The sequence below is a fragment of the Sebastes fasciatus genome, chromosome 22, assembly GCF_043250625.1.
Source record: "Sebastes fasciatus isolate fSebFas1 chromosome 22, fSebFas1.pri, whole genome shotgun sequence".
NCBI classification, from domain to species: Eukaryota; Metazoa; Chordata; class Actinopteri; order Perciformes; family Sebastidae; genus Sebastes; species Sebastes fasciatus.
The window spans coordinates 21,731,697-21,757,089 of record NC_133816.1 but is presented as its reverse complement, the minus strand read 5'-3'; the positions used below and the strand labels follow the sequence as shown (position 1 = coordinate 21,757,089).

The 25,393-nt window shown below is 37.7% G+C and overlaps 2 protein-coding genes and 1 long non-coding RNA gene across 3 annotated transcripts in view; all 3 read left to right on the top strand.

Moving 5' to 3' along the window:
• Window positions 1-1,469: 1,469 nt before the first annotated feature.
• LOC141761217 (ladderlectin-like) lies at window positions 1,470-4,890 on the top strand. Its single transcript, XM_074624550.1, has 5 exons — window positions 1,470-1,566; window positions 3,085-3,194; window positions 3,348-3,482; window positions 3,568-3,679; window positions 4,808-4,890. The coding sequence occupies exons 1-5, from the start codon at window positions 1,512-1,514 to the stop codon at window positions 4,888-4,890; spliced, it is 495 nt and encodes a 164-aa protein (XP_074480651.1). The 5' UTR covers window positions 1,470-1,511.
• Window positions 4,891-7,751: 2,861 nt separating this feature from the next.
• The window catches only part of LOC141760559 (ladderlectin-like), a 138,884-nt gene continuing 121,242 nt past the window's right edge, over window positions 7,752-25,393 (top strand). Inside the window, exon 1 of the mRNA XM_074623455.1 lies at window positions 7,752-7,849. Within this exon, the coding sequence (XP_074479556.1) occupies window positions 7,795-7,849 (55 nt within the window). The 5' untranslated portion in view covers window positions 7,752-7,794. The remainder of the gene's footprint in view (window positions 7,850-25,393) is intronic.
• Window positions 10,015-24,565, top strand: LOC141760562 (uncharacterized). Its single transcript, XR_012592397.1, has 3 exons — window positions 10,015-10,158; window positions 10,312-10,446; window positions 24,478-24,565. It is a non-coding gene; the product is annotated as an uncharacterized LOC141760562 (long non-coding RNA).

Below are 25,393 nucleotides of genomic sequence, written 5' to 3'. Positions count from 1 at the left end.
TTTAGACAGAGTCCATCTGCCTTGAATAGATGTCTACGGTCCCAAAAAAAGTTAAAATTGTCAATAAAATGCACTGAGTGGGATTTGCATGCTGTTGAAAGCCATGTGTTCAGTCCCAGCAACCTGCTGAATCTCTGAAAGGCTAAATGCCAGTAAATATGCATTGAAACAGAATATTTCTTAAGATAAAAACATATTGTGAATTTTGGAAATGATTACATCTTTTTTTCTATATTTTTTAAATATATATATATATATGTATGTACATATATATGTGTGTGTATGGAATAAACATGTTTTATTTTAACAGTTAATAATAATTGTTATTAATTATAATAACAAGGTAATGTTTTTTAAGCTAAAATTAGCATTTGGTCAAGAAAGAATTTCAGCATTTTCTGGCAATAATTTTGTCTTCTTCTAGAATTTCCTTGTGATTATTATGAATGTATTACACTGATATTACTCCATCATTATTGTGACAAATTCTACCCCATAATGACTAGCTTAGTACTATTATTATTCTCACTATAATTCCCCATGAAATATTTTTTTGACCCATCCAGTAAAGGTGACCGTTTCTCTACACTGTGGTGTGTGTGTGACTGTAATTACCTTGTGTTGTCTTTTCAAACGTGGCTCTTTTATTTGTTTGTTTTGGATCTGTTCCCTAGTTCAGTACAATTTCTAGACGAGGAAGTATGAATGCGAATCATAGACATAACAGCCATTGAAATTATTTTTCAACCTGTATTTACACACGGTGGGTATAAATGAGAGCGAATGGTCTTTTTCAGCAGCACCCTGCTCCACGTGAATACAGTTACAAACATTTTGCATTTGAACATCTGCAGCTCCTCTTGGGCCTTAGGGCTAAAAGGTCAGTCCACTCTCACTTACCTCTGATAGTCTGATGACAGTTTTAGATCTCCGTCTCTTTATTTTATTATCTAGAGTAACTAGAGGACGTTGATTCTGGTTGTTGTTGTTGAGAGAACTATACTGTACCTGATGTGTTTCACTTCATCATTTGATATGATACTTTAATATCTATGTTTCAATCTTATGTGTCATGCTTCACCATTTCTCTGCCAAGAAAGACAAGAATTTCACCGTCTCATTGCTCGAACTTTGTTTATCTATCAAAGTAACCAACAGAGTGGCAAGTGGTGTTCTGATGACCCTGTACAAATACAGTAGCCATTGATTTTATCACAAGGGGGGAGTACGTTGAGATATTTATTGAAAACAAAGATTTAGATAATTCACAGTATATAAGAGCTGGTGTTTCTCTTGTTCAGCACCTCCACACAGGAAGGCTGAAGCTACAAGCTGAGAGACAAGAAAGAAGATAATCCTGCAGAAGGTCAGCTTCATCTCTCTTATCATCATCTCTACTTCCTCTAATGGACTCTAGTCCTCACGTTCTTCAGAAGTATAACTCTCACGTCTGTTTCTCTTTGTTGAAGATCATTTTGACCATCATCATCATCATCATCTCATCCACGAAGATGCTGACTGTTTCTCTACTCGTCTGTGCCGTGATGGTTCTGACCAGAGCTGCTTGTGAGTGTTGACTTGTACATCTTGTACTTTTTACTTTACAGATTACAATTTGTCTTATCCAACAGTTTATATAAAGGAGTTAAAATTAGCACAGCCTTAAACATCTACAGCTGGAGATGTTCCGATACCTGAAGTTGCGGTTCAGGTTCAGTTCTTGCAAGTATTTGTACTCTTTTACGTACATCCTTGTACCTTGTTTAACAGATTTTAGCAGCTTGCTATTTAGTAACCCCCCACAAACAAGCGTGCAGGAGACCAGTGAGAAAGACGTTGTGTGTTCAGCTCTCAGTACCTTTGTACTTTGTAGCTGCTGGTGATGAAAACCCAACATTTCCTGATTTTGCTGCTTCATAGTAAAAGCTTTTAAATAAAAATACAATGGCCATTAGTCACAGCTGTACCCTGGTATCGAATCAGTTCATAGACTGGCGTACTCTTTTATTTATTTACTTTTTTATTTATTTTTTATATTTATTTTTAAATGTGTGTATTTATGTAATTATTTCTGCATGATTTTCCCTTTGCATTTCTTCACTGTAGTAAGAAATATGCAAATAAATGTATAAAGAAAAGAATACAGAAACAAATAAGAAATAAATAAGGGATCAATGCAATGGGAAAATCGTGCAGAATTAAATGCATAAATACACAAACTAATACACACATTTAAAAATAAATTAAAAATGAATGCAAATATAAATAAATAAATAGAAAATAAATAAATACATTTTGAAATTCATAAAAATAAATACATTAATAAAGTAAAGGAAAATCAAACAGAAGCAAGAGTGTGGATTTACAAATGTAGAGTGTGACAGCCTGAGTGTGAGGAGAAGGGCTGAAGCTGGAGTGCATGAAATCTGTGCAAGCAACAATATATCTTGAGTGCAAGCATACAGTTTGAGCAGAAGCAGAACAAGTTTAAGCGCGAGTAGGGGCTATTTGAGTGTGAGGACAGGGTTTTGAGGGAAAGCATTGCAAAATCTGATCGTGAAATCAATGAGTCATGTTCTCAAATTGAAAGACCTGAGTAAAGATAGGAAAAAAGCTCCATAAAAATGCAACATACACGTTAATGCAGCAGTAATATTAATCCAGAAACATCATTAATAATAGTAAAACACTGACACGGAACATTTTACTGCACGATGAATACTTTTACTTTTCATACTTTACACGCATTTTGCTGATTATTCAGTTAGTTTACAACCGTAAGTAACCACGTGTTGTCCTTCTTCACTGGAATGAATAGGGAGCAAATAGCGTTTGCATGCTATTATTGTGAACGTAGAGTAACAGCAGCACATGAACCGAGTCACTAAATGCTGTGTCAAATTTCCAGCTGTTCCAGAGGCAGAGCCAGGTGAGAGGACAGGACCGCTCATTCAAGAAGGTGAGTTCAGCTCTGCACAGTGTCTTTCACCTCGTTGTTTTGGTTTCACAGCTGAAACTTTTCTGTTTTCACTCAAATCTACATTGGTGCCTCCATGTTCAGACCTTTTCTAAATGTGTTTTCAGTGAAGAGTCACATGGTCAAGAGGTCCCCATCTTGCCCCTATGCTTGGACTTATTCCAGTGGTTACTGTTTCGTCTACATTCAAATAGCCAGGACCTGGGCTGATGCTGAGGTAATCAGCTGTTCAGTGCAGAATGCTTCTATGCTGCGTCCATTCTGCTGTTACACATGTTGTTAATTGACATATTTCTGTCTTTGCATTACTTGATATGTAATGTGTCATTTGTGTGTCTCCACACCATTCCACTCTTTCTATCCTTTATAGAGACGTTGTCAGGACTATGGTGGAAACCTTCCATCAGTAAACAACCGCGATGAGTACAACAATATTCAGAATGTGGTACATAGTGCAACTTCGAACGATACAGAGGCATGGCTCGGAGGCACTGATGCACAACAGGTATGTCACTGATTAAACACAATGTAAAGCAACAAATTAAAAAGAGTGTTTAAACCATACTGTCTATTGTATTCTGATCTTCTAGGAGGGTACCTGGTTCTGGATTGATGGTAAACCTTTTAAGTACGACAACTGGGATCGAGGACAGCCTGATAATAATAATGGGACTGGACATTGTCTGGTGATGAACTATAAAGGTAAATATATATATAGAGCGTGAGAAAGGATTTTTCCTGAGGTCTTAGCAGGGTTTTGGTTAAAGAATTATCAATGCCGACATCAGTACAAGTGATGATAATGGTCGGTAGGTTGGTTTCCAACGGACAAGGCACATTAAACTAACTATTGGACAACTGACAATATATCATTCCATTGGCTTCAAGACAAATTGGAACACTGAAACCACTTCCTCTTTAGTTTGGCCAGGCAGGTGAAGGTTTGTGCAAAGCATTTGATGGAGTCAGTCATAAAGTTATAAAATATCAAATTTGAACTTTTCTGCTTCAAAGTTTTGGGTTGGAGTTGATGTTGTTCCCATTTTTTAAGCCAATATTTTCATTTTCACTGCAAATGTGTATCGGTTCACAATATTGGTTATCGGTCTCCCTGATTGCTAATAGTCGGTATCAATCCTGAAAAAAACATATCGTTCGACCTAGGGATGCTAATTTTGAAAAATGTTCTTAACCGATAACCGACCCTCGTTAACCGGTTTTAACCGTTAACCGACAAGATTTGTGCCTTGCATGCAGCGGTGTACCAGCTGCGTTGTATCAGGACAACAGACAACTGAGTCCCACGTAGGTGTAGCAGACAGTGTTTGTACAGTTTATTTGTCGGTGAATAAATGCTATGAAACTACAACTCCTCCGCTCCACTCAAGCGAGCTGGAGAGACCGGAGCCGACTTCCTGTATCCTGCAACTCCGGCTCCGCCTCTTAAGGTGACGAGCCGCTCCTCTGAGCCGCTCAGCTTTTGAGTTAATTATTAACATTGCTTTTAACCGTTTTAACCGATAGCGTTAATCGATTAAAATGTTTAATGTTGGTTAACAGTTAAACGGTTAATTATGGACATCCCTAGTTCCACCCCAATCAGTCACTTTAAGTACTCCATGAATGCACAGCAAGACTCAGTGTAGGGCTTATATATATATATGTATTTATTGATAAACCTCTAAAAAAAATTCTGTGTCCTCTAGTTTTTGTGCAAAATTTTAAAATATTTAGTATTTGGCCTCATTAGATACATAGTTTTTATGGTTCATTGATTGTCTGAGAAAGCAGACAATTTATCCCTAAATAACTCCCTCTGTCTTTTTACAGATAATCTGAAATTTGACGATCAGCCTTGCTATCTCAGAAAGACGTTCGTCTGCGCAGGAAAGCCATGCTATCTCTTTGGATAACAGAGGAACATGCAGTACCTATCACAACCACAGGAGTGTTGGGTGGATGTGTGATTATCTGTGTCTTCATCATCTGTAGCCTCTTGCATGTAGTGATCTATACTTCTTTCCTGTTACTGTTAAACTACTTAATGAATGTAGCCTTTTAGGCCTTTTCATTCTGGAGTGTTATTCTTATCTTCTACACAATTAAAAGACTCAAGCATTGAAAAAAAGCCAGTCTGTGAGTCTCATGATTGCACATTAATACACGCAAAACTTTTTACAACACGATGTGATTTAGGATGTGTTGAGTCTTGAAATCTCAAGCCTTGGGCCTGGAACGGCTGAGATCTCAGTTCAATTTTCTTCAATGTTCAATTTTAATGGTGTCAGAAAGTCAACACAGGTTACTCAAATGAATCACTTGATGCTGTACAAGAATATTGCAAGAAGCAGAGTTTTCATTGTGTTTAATATCAACAGACACAAACACAACCAAAACCCGAGCCGGTCCGGACATGACTGTCCGTGGGCTTTACATCATAACCTTATCTACTTGGAACAAAGAACTCATCCCTCCTATCCTGCCATCATACATTTTAATATTCTTCACTTCTACTGGTCTCTGTCAAAATATCTTACTAATCAGCATATACCCTATACCATACATATGATCTAGGTACCTCACCGACATCCTTTATGTCAGAGACAGATTCTTTGTTTTGGGCCCCTTGCAGCTGCGAGGTGATTTGAGTTCATTACAAGCATTACATCACTACAGCTGTGAGTTACAGCATTGGGGGTCTATACAGCAGCACTATGATTGTATGCAGTTTCAGTAATAAACACAGGGTTATAGGATTAATACTTTTATCATTGTTTATCACATTTTTATATAGTTAAAAAGGGATTACTTCTACAGATGTTAGCATGACATGGTTGGTAGCGATGGATCCCTTAGGTTTTCTGGTTTCATATGATAACAGTATTTTGTTAATATTAATGTGTAAGGGATAATGTACAGCGAGCCGGTCGTTGTTGTGAAAGAATCCCCGACACTCTCATCGCCCTGAAGGGGATTCTTTCACAACAACGACCCGCTAACATTATCCCGCTTATTACACGGCTACTTACTGAAGAAATCAATATTTTGACACAAAAACGATCCGCCAGAGTCCGACATCAGAGCTGCGCCCATAGCAACGGACTGTTGTAGAGAAATTACAGACTGCCGTGATTGACCAATCAGAATCGAGCATTTGGTCAAGAAAGAATTTCGGCATGTTCTGGCAATAATTTGTGTTGTTCTATTGGTATTGGATTATTATGAATGTATTACACTGACATTACTCCATGATTATTGGAAAAACTTCTACCCCATAATGACTAGCTGAGTACTATTATTATTCTCACTGTAATTCCTGGTGAAAAATGTTTTAACCCATCCAGTAAAGGTGACCCTGCCTCTACACTGTAGTGTGACGTGGCTCCTTTATTTGATTGTTTTGGATCTGTTCCCTAGTTCAGTCGAATTTCCAGACAAGGATGTTTGAATATGAATCCTAAAGATAACAACCATTGCCAATATTTTTCAGCTTGTATTTACCCACGGAAGGTGTAAATGAGAACGAATGGTCTTTTTCAGCAACACCCTGCTCCACCTGAATACAGTTACAAACATTTTGCACCTGGACATCTGCAGCTCCTCTTGGGCCTTGGGGCTGAAAGGTCAGTTCACTACACTGTGCCTGATGTGTTTCACTTCATCATTTGATATGACACTTTAATATCTATGTTTCAATCTTATGTGTCGTGCTTCACCATTTCTCTGCCAAGAAAGACAAGAATTTCACCGTCTCATCGCTCAAACTTTGTTTATCTATTAAAGAAAACAACAGAGTGGCAAGTGGTGTTCTGATGACCCTGTACAAATACAGTAGCCATTGATTTTATCACAAGGGGGGAGTACGTTGAGATATTTATTTAAAACAAAGATGGATAGATAATTCACAGTATATAAGAGCTGGTGTTTCTCTTGTTCAGCACCTCCACACAGGAAGGCTGAAGCTACAAGCTGACAGACAAGAAAGAAGATAATCCTGCAGAAGTATGAATGCAAATCATAGAGATAACAGCCATTGAAATTATTTTTCAACCTGTATTTACACACGGTGGGTATAAATGAGAGCGAATGGTCTTTTTCAGCAACACCCTGCTCCACGTGAATACAGTTACAAACATTTTGCATTTGAACATCTGCAGCTCCTCTTGGGCCTTGGGGCTAAAAGGTCAGTCCACTCTCACTTACCTCTGATAGTCTGATGACAGTTTTAGATCTCCGTCTCTTTATTTTATTATCTAGAGTAACTAGGGGACGTTGATTTTGGTTGTTGTTGTTGAGAGAACTACACTGTACCTGATGTGTTTCACTTCATCATTTGATATGATACTTTAATATCTATGTTTCAATCTTATGTGTCATGCTTCACCATTTCTCTGCCAAGAAAGACAACAATTTCACCGTCTCATTGCTCGAACTTTGTTTATCTATCAAAGTAACCAACAGAGTGGCAAGTGGTCTTCTGATGACCCTGTACAAATACTGTAGCCATCGATATGATCACAGGGGTGGAGTACATTGAGATATTTATTGAAAACAAAAATTTAGATAATTCACAGTATATAAGAGCTGGTGTTTCTCTTGTTCAGCACCTCCACACAGGAAGGCTGACGCTACAAGCTGAGAGACAAGAAAGAAGATAATCCTGCAGAAGGTCGGCTTCATCTCTCTTATCATCATCTCTACTTCCTCTAATGGACTCTAGTCCTCACGTTCTTCAGAAGTATAACTCTCACGTCTGTTTCTCTTTGTTGAAGATCATTTTGACCATCATCATCATCATCATCATCTCATCCACGAAGATGCTGACTGTGTCTCTACTCGTCTGTGCCGTGATGGCTCTGACCAGAGCTGCTGGTGAGTGTTGACTTGTACATTTTGTACTTTTTACTTTACAGATTACAATTTGTCTTATCCAACAGTTTATATAAAGGAGTTAAAATTAGCACAGTCTTAAACATCTACAGCTGGAGATGTTCCGATACCTGAACTTGTGGTTCAGGTTCAGTTCTTGCAAGTATTTGTACTCTTTTACGTACATCCTTGTACCTTGTTTAACAGATTTTAGCAGCTTGCTATTTAGTAACCCCCCACAAACAAGCGTGCAGGAGACCAGTGAGAAAGACGTTGTGTGTTCAGCTCTCAGTACCTTTGTAGCTTCTAATAGAATCTCCTGCTTCCCTGTTTGTACTTTAAAATATCTGCTTTATTTTACTGTTTCGCTTTTCAGCTGCATATGAGTCGTGTTAGGCTGCTGGTGATGAAAACCCATCATAGTAAAAGCTTTTAAATAAAAATACAACGGCCATTAGTCACAGCTGTTGTAATGGAGACGTAAATCCCTGCCGTGCTGGGCTGACGCGCCGATTCATGTATGGAAAAAAAACCTACAAAACACGCAAACTTGGCTTGTGTCTTGAGAAGTTGTAGCATTTATTCACTGACGATAGTCTAAACTGTACACACACTGCAACGCTACGCTCACAGCTATTACGGCTGACTTCATCTCACTGTCATTCCGTCACACACACTCGCTCCTTCGCTCTCTTTGTCTCTCTTTTGACCGCAAACACGACACTTGCTAACGTTAAGCACACAACCTACGCACTGAGTTATTCCTTAAAGGAGTTTGCTACTTGTATAATACAGTTTAGATTAAAAAACATCTTAAAAATGCATAATTCTCCGATGCTTTGGCCTGGTGGGGAGTCATTTCAGGCTGGCAGAAACCCTGGTGTCGAATCAGTTCATAGACTGACGTACTCGTTGATTCCCGATCCCGAATTTTGGCCAGTATTGGACACATTTCTGATACTGGTATTGGTATCGGAACAACTCTATCTACTAAAATTAAAATGTATGGAGCTATTTTCTATCTTTGTTTTTATTTACTCCTATTTATTTATTTATTTATGTATTTATTTGTATTAATTTTTAAATGTATTTATTTATTTTTTGCATTTACTTTTTTATTTATTTACTTTTGAATTTATTTTTTATATTTATTTTTAAATGTGTGTATTTATGTATTTATTTCTGCATGATTTTCCCTTTGCATTTCTTCACTGTAGAAAGAAATATGCAAATAAATGTATAAAGAAAAGAATACAGAAACAAATAAGATTAGGGAAATAAATAAGGGGTCAATGCAATGGGAAAATTGTGCAGAATTAAATGCATAAATACACAAACTAATACACACATTTAAAAATAAATTAAAAATGAATGCAAATATAAATAAATAAATAGAAAATAAATAAATACATTTTGAAATTCATAAAAATAAATACATTAATAAAGAAAAGGAAAATCAAACAGATGCAAGAGTGTGGATTTACAAATGTAGAGTGTGACAGCCTGAGTGTGAGGAGAAGGGCTGAAGCTGGAGTGCATGAAATCTGTGCAAGCAACAATATATCTTGAGTGCAAGCATACAGTTTGAGCAGAAGCAGAACAAATTTAAGCGCGAGTAGGGGCTATTTGAGTGCAAGGACAGGGTTTTGAGGGAAAGCATTGCAAAATCTGATCGTGAAATCAATGAGTCATGTTCTCAAATTGAAAGACCTGAGTAAAGATAGGAAAAAAGCTCCATAAAAATGCAACATACACGTTAATGCAGCAGTAATATTAATCCAGAAACATCATAAATAACAGTAAAACACTGACACGGAACATTTTACTGCACGATGAATACTTTTACTTTTCATACTTTACACACATTTTGCTGATTATTCAGTTAGTTTACAACCGGAAGTAACCACGTGTTGTCCTTCTTCACTGGAATGAATAGGGAGCAAATAGCGTTTGCATGCTATTATTGTGAACGTAGAGTGACAGCAGCACATGAACCGAGTCATTAAATGCTGTGTCAAATTTCCAGCTGTTCCAGAGGCAGAGCCAGGTGAGAGGACAGGACCGCTCATTCAAGAAGGTGAGTTCAGCTCTGCAAAGTGTCTTTCACCTCTTTGTTTTGGTTTCACAGCTGAAACTTTACTGTTTTCACTCAAATCTACATTGGTGCCTCCATGTTCAGACCTTTTCTAAATGTTTTTTCAGTGAAGAGTCACATGGTCAAGAGGTCCTCACTTTGCCCCAGTGATTGGACTGATTCCAGTGGTCGCTGTGTCCTCTACTTTCCACTATCCAAGACCTGGGCTAATGCTGAGGTAATCATCTGTTCAGTGCAGAATGCTCCTACGCTGCGTCCATTCTGCTGTTACACATGTTGTTAATTGACATATTTCTGTCTTTGCATTACTTGATATGTAATGTGTCATTTGTGTGTCTCCACACAACTCCACTCTTTCTATCCTTTATAGAGATATTGTCAGGACTATGGTGGAAACCTTGCATCAGTGCACAACCTCGATGACCAGCAATTGATTCAGAGTGTGATACTGAGTATCACTAAGAAATATCCAGAGGCATGGCTCGGAGGCTATGATGCACAACAGGTATGTCACTGATTAAACACAATGTAAAGCAACAAATTAAAAAGTGTGTTTAAACCGTACTGTCTATTGTATTCTGATCTTCTAGGAGGGTACCTGGTTCTCGAGTGATGGTACACCTTTTAAGTTCGACTACTGGGATAAAGGACAGCCTGATAATAATCGTGGGACTGGACATTGTCTGGTGATGAACTATTCAGGTAAATATATATATATAGAGCGTGAGAAAGGATTTTTCCTGAGGTCTTAGCAGGGTTTTGGTTAAAGAATTATCAATGCCGACATCAGTACAAGTGATGATAATAGTCGATAGGTTGGTTTCCAACGGACAAGGCACATTAAACTAACTATTGGACAACTGACAATATATCATTCCATTGGCTTCAAGACAAATTGGCACACTGAAACCACTTCCTCTTTAGTTTGGCCAGGCAGGTGAAGGTTTGTGCAAAGCATTTGATGGAGTCAGTCATAAAGTTATAAAATATCAAATTTGAACTTTTCTGCTTCAAAGTTTTGGGTTGGAGTTGATGTTGTTCCCATTTTTTAAGCCAATATTTTCATTTTTACTGCAAATGTGTATCGGTTCACAATATCGGTTATCGGTCTCCTTGATTGCTAATAGTCGGTATCAATCCTGAAAAAAACATATCGTTCGACCTAGGGATGCTAATTTTGAAAAATGTTCTTAACCGATAACCGACCCTCGTTAACCGGTTATTAACCGTTAACCGACAAGATTTGTGCCTTGCATGCAGCGGTGTACCAGCTGCGGTGTATGAGGACAACAGACAACTGAGTCCCACGTAGGTGTAGCAGACAGTGTTTGTACAATTTATTTGTCGGTGAATAAATGCTATGAAACTACAACTCCTCCGCTCCACTCAAGCGAGCTGGAGAGACCGGAGCCGACTTCCTGTTTCCTGCAACTCCGGCTCCGCCTCTTAAGGTGACGAGCCACTCCTCTGAGCCGCTCAGCTTTTGAGTTAATTATTAACATTGCTTTTAACCGTTTTAACCGAGAGCGTTAATCGATTAAAATGCTTAATGTTGGTTAACGGTTAAACGGTTAATTATGGACATCCCTAGTTCCACCCCAATCAGTCACTTTAAGTACTCCATGAATGCACAGCAAGACTCAGTGTAGGGCTTATATATATGTATTTATTGATAAACCTCTAAAAACAATTCACTGTCCTGTCTAGTTTTTGTGCAAAATTTTAAATATTTAGAATTTGGCCTCATTAGATACATAGTTTTTATGGTTCATTGATTGTCTGAGAAAGCAGACAATTTATCCCTAAATAACTCCCTCTGTCTTTTTACAGCTAGGAACAAATTTGACGATCAGCCTTGCTATAACAGAAAGCCGTTCGTCTGCGCCAAAAAGCTATGATATCTCTTTGGATAACAGAGTAACATGAAGTACCTATCACAACCACAGGAGTGTTGGGTGGATGTGTGATTATCTGTGTCTTCATCATCTGTAGCCTCTTGCATGTAGTAATCTATACTTCTTTCCTGTTACTGTTAAACTACTTAATGAATGTTGCCTGTTTGGCCTTTTCATTCTGGAGTGTTTTTCTTATCTTCTACACAATTAAAAGACTCAAGCATTGAAAAAAAGCCAGTCTGTCAGTCTCATGATTGCAAATTTATACACACAAAACTTGAATTACATGTGATGGATATGAATCTCCATCACACAGGGAGGCTGAACATGCAGTTTGAGTTTTGTCAACAGGAAAAGAGGTGAAAGAAGAAGTTGAGCTTTATAGTTTTTAATTAAAAACACATATACAAATACACTGTACTGTATATTCAGTTATTATCTAAAACGGGTTCATGCTATCTTAAAGCCACTGAAATACAACTGTATGTTCTTTTTTTTTGCTACAGCATGTGTATATACTGTTTATATAGACAACCTAAACTAAAATTAGAGACTGTTAAAACAAGCGTCAGAAAGACCTCTACCACTATGATCCTATTTCTAGGAGTTGTTTCAATACCTTCTACCGCCTATTTTATTTATAAACCGAGAGCTTACAAGACGATTGCCCTCAGAGTGTCAAAAACGGCACGTTCATTAATCTGCCGCCTATAACACTCAAGGATCAGTATCACGGTTGCTAGCGATCCCGTAGCTCCCGAGAGAAACGGCTAGTTCTCAGTGTGAACGTCCCGTTGTTATCGTAGTACCCCCAATCTGAACTCCTCCTCGGCTATTAGCCGGCTCCATTCTCGACTTGGAGTAAACTATGTTATTAAACTACTGGCCTACTGTTCGATCTATTCAAAGCAATCAATCAAACATAAAGTTACATCTTTAACTCTGTTCACTGATTCTCCCTTTAATAACATAACAGCATGGCCTCGGTATTTACTTCATCTCAGTAATGTTTGCCGTAGAGCGGAGAGCACTGAACTTACCTCTCGGAGCATCAGGAAAGCGAGCCTCGAAGCGGTTCAACTTCATGTGTTATATACATGTACTCTGCCCGCAACTCTGCACCAGCTCAGAACAGAAGCACCCTGTCTAAGCAGATGTTTTCCTGTTTGCAACAGTTGCTTTTCCTGTTTACCTGTTGCTTCTGCAAACTTGTGGTTTTTGCACCTGCCTTGCACACAGTTAACACAGGAACATGAACTTTACTTGGCACGCTAAGTTCACAAAAAAGAGAGATAAACGCACACACCTTACATGTTTGAAGCACTTGCGATTTACCTACGCAGTTACAAATGCACATCAAAATGCTTGTTTTTTTGGATATAAAAATCACATCTAGTAAAACATAAAGATAAAACTCAAAAGTAAAACCTTCCTTATTCTTATCAAATCTTTTCTAAGAACTGTTTAGCTCTTCAATTTTCAAGGCCTCATTCCTTCATCTTCCACATCATAGAAATCACACAGTAAAATATAATGAATCACCTTTAAAGTAACTCAAGACGAGTAGTTTTCAAAATGGTGAATGGACATAATGAAATTGAATATTGTTGAAAATAATCAAATGGTTATATGGTTAAAGGTGGTCAAATGATAAACAACAACACATGGTTAAAATATCATAAAGAGGATAAATGCAACTATCACATGCGTCAACAAAACTCAGCTTATGACAGTTTCAAATTAAACAAGCTTTTCTTAAATTGGTACTGGCAGTTATTTGTCAGTGCACATTTCTTTTAAGGAGTTTTTAACCCCTCAGTTACTTTTATTGTTTTTTGGGTCTTTTTAGTTTGTTTTTTAATCAATAATCATGTTCAATTATATTGACTGGGCCCTGTTGAAATGCATTTCTCCTCCTATCCTTTCAACAAGACAAACTAAAAAAAACACACACACAGTACTACTCTTGTGTTTGTCAGAGCTGTGGGTTGCTTTCCTTCAGGCATCTTCCATCAGCTCTGGAGTCATTTGAGAGGAAGTTTGATTACACTGGCCTCTCCAGAGAGGAGCGTTTATAGGATCAATACCCTTTAATTGATATGATGGAAGACGCTGTTGTAAGGCAGGAAGTGAAAACATATTGCGGGAAATTTCCTCTGTGTGTGTAACATTTCGGGGGATCTGTTGGTAGAAACGGAATATTATATTCATCACGATTAATCGCATTATCATCCATGATTAATCGCCATTATCGCAAATTAATCTCATATTTTGTATCTGTTCAAAGTATGACATGGTTGGTACCGATGGATTCCTTGTGAATGTGATTTTTTTTACTATTTTCTGACATTTCATAGAGCAAACAATACATTGATTTATTGGTCTGCAGATTAATTGATAATGAAAATAATTGTTAGTTGCAGCTAGGAAGAGAAAAGAGAGTCATTCTGATACAAAAACCACTCAACTCACTATTTGGCATACTGAAAGAGATAACTGAACAATGAATTCAGAGACACTGGATGAGAACTTCCATCCATCCATCTTCAATCCCTTATCCGGGTTTGGGTCGCAGGGGCAACAGCTCCAGCAGGGGACCCCAAACTTCCCTTTTCCGGGCCACATTAACCAGCTCTGACTGGGGGATCCCGAGGCGTTCCCAGGCCAGTGTGGAGATGTAATCTCTCCACCTAGTCCTGGGTCTTCCCCGTGGTCTCCTCCCAGCTGGTCGTGCCTGGAACACCTCCCAAGGGAGGCGTCCAGGGGGCATCCGTACTAGATGCCCGAACCACCTCAACTTGCTCCTTTCGACGCAAAGAAGCAGCGGCTCTACTCCGAGTCCCTCACGGATAACTGAGCTTCTCACCCTATCTCTAAGGGAGACGCCAGCCACCCTCCTGAGGAAACCCATTTCGGCCGCTTGTACCCGCGACCTCGTTCTTTTGGTCATGACCCAACCCTCATGACCATAGGTGAGAGTAGGACCGAAGATGAGAACTTGTAAATTGTATTTGTTATTTCTTTATTTTATTACTATATTCACCCATTTTGTGAGAACAACACCTCTGCTGTCATTTACGACTGACAACTGTTTTTGTTTGTAATTTTAGTTTGAAGAGCCTAAAACAGCGTCGACACGATTCTGGTGAGATCACAATAAACTTTACTATATAATAAACTGATTCAGACACCATCAAGACGTCAGCTGTAAAATCACTGATTGTTGAAATAAAACCTTGATTGATACAAACTCCTAACTTTTGTCTTTTTTTATATCAAAATGTGCTTTTTAACTTGCCAGCACTTATTTCAGACATAAATTTCCATCAAGTTTATATATATATATATATTGGTGACATTTTTGGTGCTATGTTTTTGATATTCTAACTATTGCTCTAGAGATCAAGGTACAACTATGCCCTCTTCTGGCAATTTTTGGAATGCCAACTTCAATCTTAATTATATAAGAAAAGGACATAACTGCCTTTACCACTCTTTTGGAGCGTTGTAGAATGCTTTCTGCCTGGAAATCTCCTATTGGGATGTAAATATTCACTCAGAGGATGTAATGATCATGTCGCTAAGAAATGGCATCCTTTAATTTTTCATATTATAGCAACCTCTCTGTGTTGCTTCATAAATGAGACTCACCTGTTAAGTCAGTTGTATTAATTTACCTGCTCATGTGTCTTTCCCTTGTCTGTCTAATTGATACCGTACTGCAGTTTTACAGTATATTTACTGCATATTTATCTGCTTGGGTTGTTTAGATGTTTGGATACACCTTGTTTTTTTTTTTTTTCTGTATATTATACTTTTGAATCTTGTATACCACATCATACATATCTGCCAATAAAAAGTTTTTCATTTTTTTTACTTTATCAGCAATCAAGATGTTTTTAAGATTTCAAAACACATTATCATGTTAGGAGACAATTAAATTTTTATATACATAATTCATTTGATTAATATCCTAGCAAAATACTATATCCATAAAATTATATGGTTTAAAGACTTCCCTCCTTTTATACTTTTCAAGATACTAATTTTAAAATGTACTTGACTACTATTGAAAACTTAAAACTCAAAAATTATAATTGGGCAAAAACTATTAGATTGCTTTTTTTGGTTAATTTATTTATTTATTTATATATTTTCCTTTCCCTGCACTTATTATTTGTTGTATAATTTATTTTATTTTTTTATTATTTTTATACTGTGGTATATATTTACTGCAATTTTTATAATGAAAAACTGGAACATTTATTCTTCATGTAACAACTGTATTGAATTCTCTATAGAAAAAAAAGAACGTATATTTCAAGAGTGAAAGTCAATTGTTCGTTCCATTACATAACATTCATAATAATAATAATAATATGTTCATTTTTAGGTGAAGTAAAGGGGGTCAGGAATCACCCATTTCCTAGTGATGTTTTTTTCTACAAGTAGATATCAGAACACTAAATAAATATTCGTTGAAGTATGTAATTATTTCATATTTATTCTATTTATTTATTGAATTACCAGAAAACATAATATATTTTGATATACAGTATATCATTATCGAGATATGAAATAATCAATATTGTGATAGAAAATTTAGGCCACATTGCCCAGCCCTATGTGGTTATATTGGAAAATAAGCACCATGGACAGCACCCATATCGGGCTAGGGTTACCTGAATATATGAGATTATGATTGTTTATAATGGGGCTGTAGGGAGTGTTATTTTTTATATTCAAAGTTATATTTAGATTTTCTAATGAAGCCTGAATATCTGTTAATAAAAGTTCATGTCTTTTTTTGTTTGCAGCAAACTGGACAGCAAACAGTTTTTGACCGCAGAGAAAAAGTTGTTTTTGAAAGGCAAGGCAAGCCAGCTTTATTTGTATAGCACATTTCAACAACAGGGAAATTCAAAGTGCTTTACATAAACATTCAAGAACATTGCGACAAAGTGCAAAAGAACATTAAGACATAATTAAAACAGTTATAAAAACATAAAAACATAAAAACATTAAAGATTAGAAAATAAAAACAAGCTAAAAATAAAAGCTAGGATAGAAGCTAAAATAGAATCAAACACAAAAGAGTAAAAGCTCTAGTGCAGTATCAGATCATTATCTGGTTTAATTAAAGGCAGCAGCAAAAAGGAAAGTTTTAAGCTTTGTTTTAAAAGAACTCAGAGTTGTAGCGGTCCTGCAGGTTTCTGGGAGCTTGTTCCAAATATTTGATGCATAAAAACTGAAGGCTGCTTCTGCATGTTTAGTTCTGACTCTGGGGACACTAAGCAGACCTGATCCAGATGACCTGAGAGGTCTGGATGGTTCATAACATAGCAGAAGATCAGAAATATATTTTGGCCCTAAACCATTTAGTTCTTTGTAAACCAGCAGCAGTATGTTGAAATCAATTCTCTGAGTGACAGGGAGCCAGTGTAGAGACCTCAGAACTGGACTGATATGATCCACTTTCTTGGTCTTAATGAGGACTCTAGCAGTAGCATTCTGAATCAGCTGCAGCTGTCTGATCGATTTTTTAGGAAGACTAGAAGCATTATTAATATTTTTTGGGACGTGGTTTGGCTGGCAAGGAATCAATGCTAAATTTGATAAATTTGCACAATCAGTAAAAATCTTCCTGTTTCTTCGCAGATTCACCATTCTTTTTCTACTACTTATTAGAACTGAGATAGAAGAAGCTCTCATCACACAGGGCCCCATCTTATCCTGGAAACAGTCACGTGTATCATTAGCCTTGAATCCTGGACCCAGCACATATCAATCTGTGCTTGCAACATTTTGTAAAGGAACATCCTTATCAGGCTGCGGAGACAGAGGCTGATTCCATCGTGGAGGGGATGGAGGTGGTGGGTGTCTTGTTTGTGGAGATGGTTTTCCAAAGTTGTTCGAGGTTGACGCCGAGGGGGGATTATGGGAGAGAAAATGGGTGTAGGGCAGGGAGTATGTTTAGTTCCAGCATTGACCAGCAGCATTCTGAATCAGCTGCAGCTGTCTCATCAATTTTTTAGGAAGACCAGTAAAGACGCCATTACAGTAGTCAAGTCGGCTGAAGATAAATGCATGGACTAGTTTTTCCAAATCCTGCTGAGACATCAGTCCTCTAATTCTTGCTATATTCTTCAGGTGATAGAATGCTGTCTTTGTAATTGTCTTAATATGGCTGTTAAAGCTCAGGTCAGAGTCCATGACTACACCAAGGTTTCTGGCTTGGTCCGAGCTTTTTAACATTACAGATTGTAGGTGAGCACTGACCTTTAATCTTTCCTTTTGGGCTCCAAAAACTACGACCTCAGTTTTGTCTTTGTTCAGCTGAAGAAAATTCTGGCACATCCAATTATTGACTTGTTCAATGCACTCACTCAGTGCTTGTATTGGACTGTAGTCTCCTGGTGATAGAGTTATGTAAATTTGTGTGTTGTCTGCATAGTTATGGTAATTTATTTTGTTGTTCTCAAAAATCTGACCCAGTGGGAGCATTTAGATGTTAAACAAAAGAGGCCCCAAGATGGAGCCTTGGGGAACTCCGCATGTGATTTTGTTCAGCTCAGATTTGCAATTACCTATAGACACAAAGAAGTCCCTGTCTTTTAGGTAGGATTTAAACCAGCTGAGTGCTATGCCAGAAATACCCACCCAGTTTTCCAGTCGGTCTAGTAATATATTATGGTCAACCGTGTCGAATGCGGCACTGAGATCCAGTAAAACTAAAGCCGAAATTCTACCACTGTCTGTGTTCAATCGGATGTCATTGAAGACCTTAACAAGAGCAGTCTCAGTGCTGTGGTGAGGTTGAAAACCTGACTGGAAGACATCAAAAGAGTTGTTTAGTGCTAGAAAGCTATTTAATTGTTGAAAAAACTTTTTTTCAATTATTTTAGACAAGAATGGAAGATTTGATATCGGCCTGTAATTATTTACTATCGATGAGTCCAAATTGTTCTTTTTGAGGAGTGGTTTGATGATGGCAGTTTTCAGGGCATGTGGGAAGACTCCTGAAACAAAAGATGCATTAACAATCTGTAAAAGCTCTGAGACCATACAATCTGATACTTTTTTGAAAAGGCCTGTTGGCAGAATGTCAAGGCAGCATGAGGAGGATTTTAGATGTTGTATGATTTCCTCCAGGTATGTCTGATTTATTGGATACAATTGTGTCTTGTTATTTGCGCCAGGTTTAAGTGGACGCAGGGGCAACAAACATCCTGTACCTGATAAGGCGAAAGTGACTGCTTGTCTGATTTTGTGAATTTTTTCTGTGAAAAAGGAAGCAAATTCATTGCAGGCCCTGGTGGATAAAAGTTCAGAGGCTACTGACACAGAAGGGTTTGTTAGCCAGTCGACAGTAGCAAACAGGGCACGTGCATTATTATTGTTTTTGGTGATGATGTCAGAGAAGAAAGGACCGCCTTGCATTTTTCAGTTCTGAATTATAAATGCAAAGTCTCTCTTTATAGATGTCATAATGAACTTGTTTCGACACTCTTTTTTAATTTCTTACCAACATGGCATTTCTCCATGGAGATTGAGAATGATCAGACAGAGCAACATCCATCACTACAACCTTGGAAATGTTCAGGCCCTTTGATATGATTAAGTCCAAAGTGTGTCCCCTATTGTATGTGGGCTCCGTCAAATGCTGACTCATTCCATAGTTATCAAGAAACTGACAAAGTTCTTTGGTCCCTCTGTCCTGTTGGTTGTCAACATGGATGTTAAAATCACCAACAATGACTACACAGTCAAAGTCAACACAAATTGTAGACAGCAGTTCAGTAAAATCATCCAAAAGGTTTTCACAGTATTTAGGTGGCCTGTAGATATTCAGAAACAAAGCTCGAGAAGAGGAGTTCAGCTGAACAGCGACCTATTCAAAAGAAGCAAAATGTCCATAAGATATCTGTTTGCATTGGCGAGAATAATTAAACAATATGGCAACTCCACCTCCTTTCTTATGCATTTTAGTTTCGCTCATAAAACTAAAGTTGGGAGGAGTCGACTCGATAAGAACAGCTGCACTGTTATTTTGGTCTAACCAAGTTTCAGTTAAAAAACATAAAATCAAGCTTGTGCTCAATAATAAAATCATTGATTAAAAAACTTTTACCTGCCAAAGACCTGACGTTTAACAGGGCTAGCTTTAATGTGCTAGAAGCATTATTATATTTTTTTGGGACATGGTTTGGCTGGCAAGGAATCAATGCTAAATTTGATAAATTTGCACAATCAGTAAAAATCTTCCTGTTTCTTCGCAGATTCACCATTCTTTTTCTACTACTTATTAGAACTGAGATAGAAGAAGCTCTCATCACACAGGGCCCCAGCTTGTCCTGGAAACAGTCACGTGTATCATTAGCCTTGAAGCCTGGACCCAGCACATATCAATCTGTGCTTGCAACATTTTGTAAAGGAACATCCTTATCAGGCTGCGGAGACAGAGGCTGATTCTTGTCTCTGCTGTATCCAAGGGCTGGCTTGTGGTGGGGGGTGAAATGATTCTTCTTGAAGTCCCCTGGCACATTGTGTTGTGTCTTCCTCCAGTGGTGATTCCTCTTGTCTCGCGTCCTTGGCAGAGGGAACAGATGAATGACGCAGGAAGTAGATTAGGTTGGAGTTGAACAATTTTACTCCTGACTTGTTTAGACAGAGTCCATCTGCCTTGAATAGATGTCTATGGTCCCAAAAAAAGTTAAAATTGTCAATAAAATGCACTGAGTGGGATTTAGATGCTGTTGAAAGACATGTGTTCAGTCCCAGCAACCTGCTGAATCTCTGAAAGGCTAAATGCCAGTAAATATGCATTGAAACAGAATATTTCTTAAGATAAAAATATATTGTGAATTTTGGAAATGATTACATCTTTTATATATATATATATATATGTATGTACATATATATGTGTGTGTATGGAATAACCATGTTTTATTTGAACAATGAATAATAATTGTTATTAATTATAATAACAAGGTAATGTTTTTTAAGCTAAAATTAGCATTTGGTCAAGAAAGAATTTCAGTATTTTCTGGCAATAATTTTGTCTTCTTCTAGAATTTCCTTGTGATTATTATGAATGTATTACACTGATATTACTCCATGTTTATTGTGACAAATTCTACCCCATAATGACTAGCTTAGTACTATTATTATTCTCACTATAATTCCCCATGAAATATTTTTTTGACCCATCCAGTAAAGGTGACCGTTTCTCTACACTGTGGTGTGTGTGTGACTGTAATTACCTTGTGTTGTCTTTTCAAACGTGGCTCTTTTATTTGTTTGTTTTGGATCTGTTCTCTAGTTCAGTACAATTTCTAGACGAGGAAGTATGAATGCGAATCATAGAGATAACAGCCATTGAAATTATTATGGGTATAAATGAGAGGGAATGGTCTTTTTCAGCAGCACCCTGCTCCACGTGAATACAGTTACAAACATTTTGCATTTGAACATCTGCAGCTCCTCTTGGGCCTTAGGGCTAAAAGGTCAGTCCACTCTCACTTACCTCTGATAGTCTGATGACAGTTTTAGATCTCCGTCTCTTTATTTTATTATCTAGAGTAACTAGGGGACGTTGATTTTGGTTGTTGTTGTTGAGAGAACTATACTGTACCTGATGTGTTTCACTTCATCATTTGATATGATACTTTAATATCTATGTTTCAATCTTATATGTCATGCTTCCCCGTTTCTCTGCCAAGAAAGACAAGAATTTCACCGTCTCATTGCTCGAACTTTGTTTATCTATCAAAGTAACCAACAGAGTGGCAAGTGGTGTTCTGATGACCCTGTACAAATACAGTAGCCATTGATTTTATCACAAGGGGGGAGTACGTTGAGATATTTATTGAAAACAAAGATTTAGATAATTCACAGTATATAAGAGCTGGTGTTTCTCTTGTTCAGCACCTCCACACAGGAAGGCTGACGCTACAAGCTGAGAGACAAGAAAGAAGATAATCCTGCAGAAGGTCGGCTTCATCTCTCTTATCATCATCTCTACTTCCTCTAATGGACTCTAGTCCTCACGTTCTTCAGAAGTATAACTCTCACGTCTGTTTCTCTTTGTTGAAGATCATTTTGACCATCATCATCATCATCATCTCATCCACGAAGATGCTGACTGTGTCTCTACTCGTCTGTGCCGTGATGGCTCTGACCAGAGCTTATGGTGAGTGTTGACTTGTACATCTTGTACTTTTTACTTTACAGATTACAATTTGTCTTATCCAACAGTTTATATAAAGGAGTTAAAATTAGCACAGCCTTAAACATCTACAGCTGGAGATGTTCCGATACCTGAAGTTGCGGTTCAGGTTCAGTTCTTGCAAGTATTTGTACTCTTTTACGTACATCCTTGTACCTTGTTTAACAGATTTTAGCAGCTTGCTATTTAGTAACCCCCCACAAACAAGCATGCAGGAGACCAGTGAGAAAGACGTTGTGTGTTCAGCTCTCAGTACCTTTGTAGCTTCTAATAGAATCTCCTGCTTCCCTGTTTGTACTTTAAAATATCTGCTTTATTTTACTGTTTCGCTTTTCAGCTGCATATGAGTCGTGTTAAGCTGCTGGTGATGAAAACCCATCATAGTAAAAGCTTTTAAATAAAAATACAACGGCCATTAGTCACAGCTGTTGTAATGGAGACGTAAATCCCTGCCGTGCTGGGCTGACGCGCCGATTCATGTATGGAAAAAAAACCTACAAGACACGGAAACTTGGCTTGTGTCTTGAGGAGTTGTAGCATTTATTCACCGACGACAGTCTAAACTGTACACACACTGCAACGCTACGCTCACAGCTATTACGGCTGACTTCATCTCACTGTCACTCCGTCACACACACTCGCTCCTTCGCTCTCTTTGTCTCTCTCTTGACCGCAAACACGACACTTGCTAACGTTAAGCACACAACCTACGCACTGAGTTATTTCTTAAAGGAGTTTGCTACTTGTATAATACAGTTTAGATTAAAAAACATCTTAAAAATGTATAATTCTCCGATGCTTTGGCCTGGTGGGGAGTCATTTCAGGCTGGCGGAAACCCTGGTATCGAATCAGTTCATAGACTGACGTACTCGTTGATTCCCGATCCCGAATTTTGGCCAGTGTTGGACACATTTCTGATACTGGTATTGGTATCAGAACAACTCTATCTACTATCTTTGTTTTTATTTACTCCTATTTATTTATTTATTTATGTATTTATTTGTATTCATTTTAAAATGTATTTATTTATTTTGCAGTTACTCTTTTATTTATTTACTTTTCTATTTATTTTTTCTATTTATTTTTAAATGTGTGTATTTATGTAATTATTTCTGCATGATTTTCCCTTTGCATTTCTTCACTGTAGTAAGAAATATGCAAATAAATGTATAAAGAAAAGAATACAGAAACAAATAAGATTAGGGAAATAAATAAGGGGTCAATGCAATGGGAAAATCGTGCAGAATTAAATGCATAAATACACAAACTAATACACACATTTAAAAATAAATTAAAAATGAATGCAAATATAAATAAATAAATAGAAAATAAATAAATACATTTTGAAATTCATAAAAATAAATACATTAATAAAGTAAAGGAAAATCAAACAGAAGCAAGAGTGTGGATTTACAAATGTAGCGTGTGACAGCCTGAGTGTGAGGAGAAGGGCTGAAGCTGGAGTGCATGAAATCTGTGCAAGCAACAATATATCTTGAGTGCAAGCATACAGTTTGAGCAGAAGCAGAACAAATTTAAGCGCGAGTAGGGGCTATTTGAGTGCGAGGACAGGGTTTTGAGGGAAAGCATTGCAAAATCTGATCGTGAAATCAATGAGTCATGTTCTCAAATTGAAAGACCTGAGTAAAGATAGGAAAAAAGCTCCATAAAAATGCAACATACACGTTAATGCAGCAGTAATATTAATCCAGAAACATCATAAATAATAGTAAAACACTGACACGGAACATTTTACTGCACGATGAATACTTTTACTTTTCATACTTTACACGCATTTTGCTGATTATTCAGTTAGTTTACAACCGGAAGTAACCACGTGTTGTCCTTCTTCACTGGAATGAATAGGGAGCAAATAGCGTTTGCATGCTATTATTGTGAACGTAGAGTGACAGCAGCACATGAACCGAGTCACTAAATGCTGTGTCAAATTTCCAGATGTTCCAGAGGATGATTGGACTAAGTTCGGTGGTCGCTCTTTCCTCTACGTTCAAACAGCTAGGACCTGGGCTGATGCTGAGGTAATCAGCTGTTCAGTGCAGAATGCTTCTACGCTGCGTCCATTCTGCTGTTACACATGTTGTTAATTGACATATTTCTGTCTTTGCATTACTTGATATGTAATGTGTAATTTGTGTGTCTCCACACAACTCCACTCTTTCTATCCTTTATAGAGAAAATGTCAGGACTATGGTGGAAACCTTGCATCAGTGCATAGTGTCGATGAGCAGCAATTTATTCAGGGTTTGATACTGAGTATCACTGAGAAAAATGCACTGACATGGCTCGGAGCCTTTGATGCACAACAGGTATGTCACTGATTAAACACAATGTAAAGCAACAAATTAAAAAGCGTGTTTAGACCATACTGTCTATTGTATTCTGATCTTCTAGGAGGGTTTATGGCTCTGGAGTGATGGTACACGTTTTAAGTTCGACTACTGGGATCAAGGACAGCCTGATAATCGTGGGAATTCACATTGTCTGGTGATGAACTATTCAGGTAAATATATATATAGAGCGTGAGAAAGGTTTTTTTCCTGAGGTCTTAGCAGGGTTTTGGTTAAAGAATTATCAATGCAGACATCAGTACAGGTGATGATAATGGTCGGTAGGTTGGTTTCCAACGGACAAGGCACATTAAACTAACTATTGGACAACTGACAATATATCATTCCATTGGCTTCAAGACAAATTGGCACACTGAAACCACTTCCTCTTTAGCTTGGCCAGGCAGGTGAAGGTTTGTGCAAAGCATTTGATGGAGTCAGTCATAAAGTTATAAAATATCAAATTTTAACTTTTTCTGCTGCACAGTTTTGGGTTGGAGTTGATGTTGTTCCCATTTTTTAAGCCAATATTTTCATTTTTACTGCAAATGTGTATCGGTTCACAATATCGGTTATCGGTCTCCTTGATTGCTAATAGTCGGTATCAATCCTGAAAAAAACATATCGTTCGACCTAGGGATGCTAATTTTGAAAAATGTTCTTAACCGATAACCGACCCTCATTAACCGGTTATTAACCGACAAGATTTGTGCCTTGCATGCAGCGGTGTACCAGCTGCAGTGTATGAGGACAACAGACAACTGAGTCCCACGTAGGTGTAGCAGACAGTGTGTGTACAGTTTATTTGTCGGTGAATAAATGCTACGAAACTACAACTCCTCCGCTCCACTCAAGCGAGCTGGAGAGACCGGAGCCGACTTCCTGTATCCTGCAACTCCGGCTCCGCCTCTTAAGGTGACGAGCCACTCCTCTGAGCCGCTCAGCTTTTGAATTAATTATTAACATTGCTTTTAACCGTT

Bases quoted from the DNA above. Each gene is read 5' to 3' on its own strand.
- LOC141761217 (XM_074624550.1), top strand. From the start codon at position 1,512: ATGCTGACTGTTTCTCTACTCGTCTGTGCCGTGATGGTTCTGACCAGA. The intron at 1,567-3,084 runs GTGAGTGTTGAC...ATGTGTTTTCAG, and splicing joins GGTTCTGACCAGAGCTGCTT to TGAAGAGTCACATGGTCAAG. The intron at 3,483-3,567 runs GTATGTCACTGA...CTGATCTTCTAG, and splicing joins GAGGCACTGATGCACAACAG to GAGGGTACCTGGTTCTGGAT.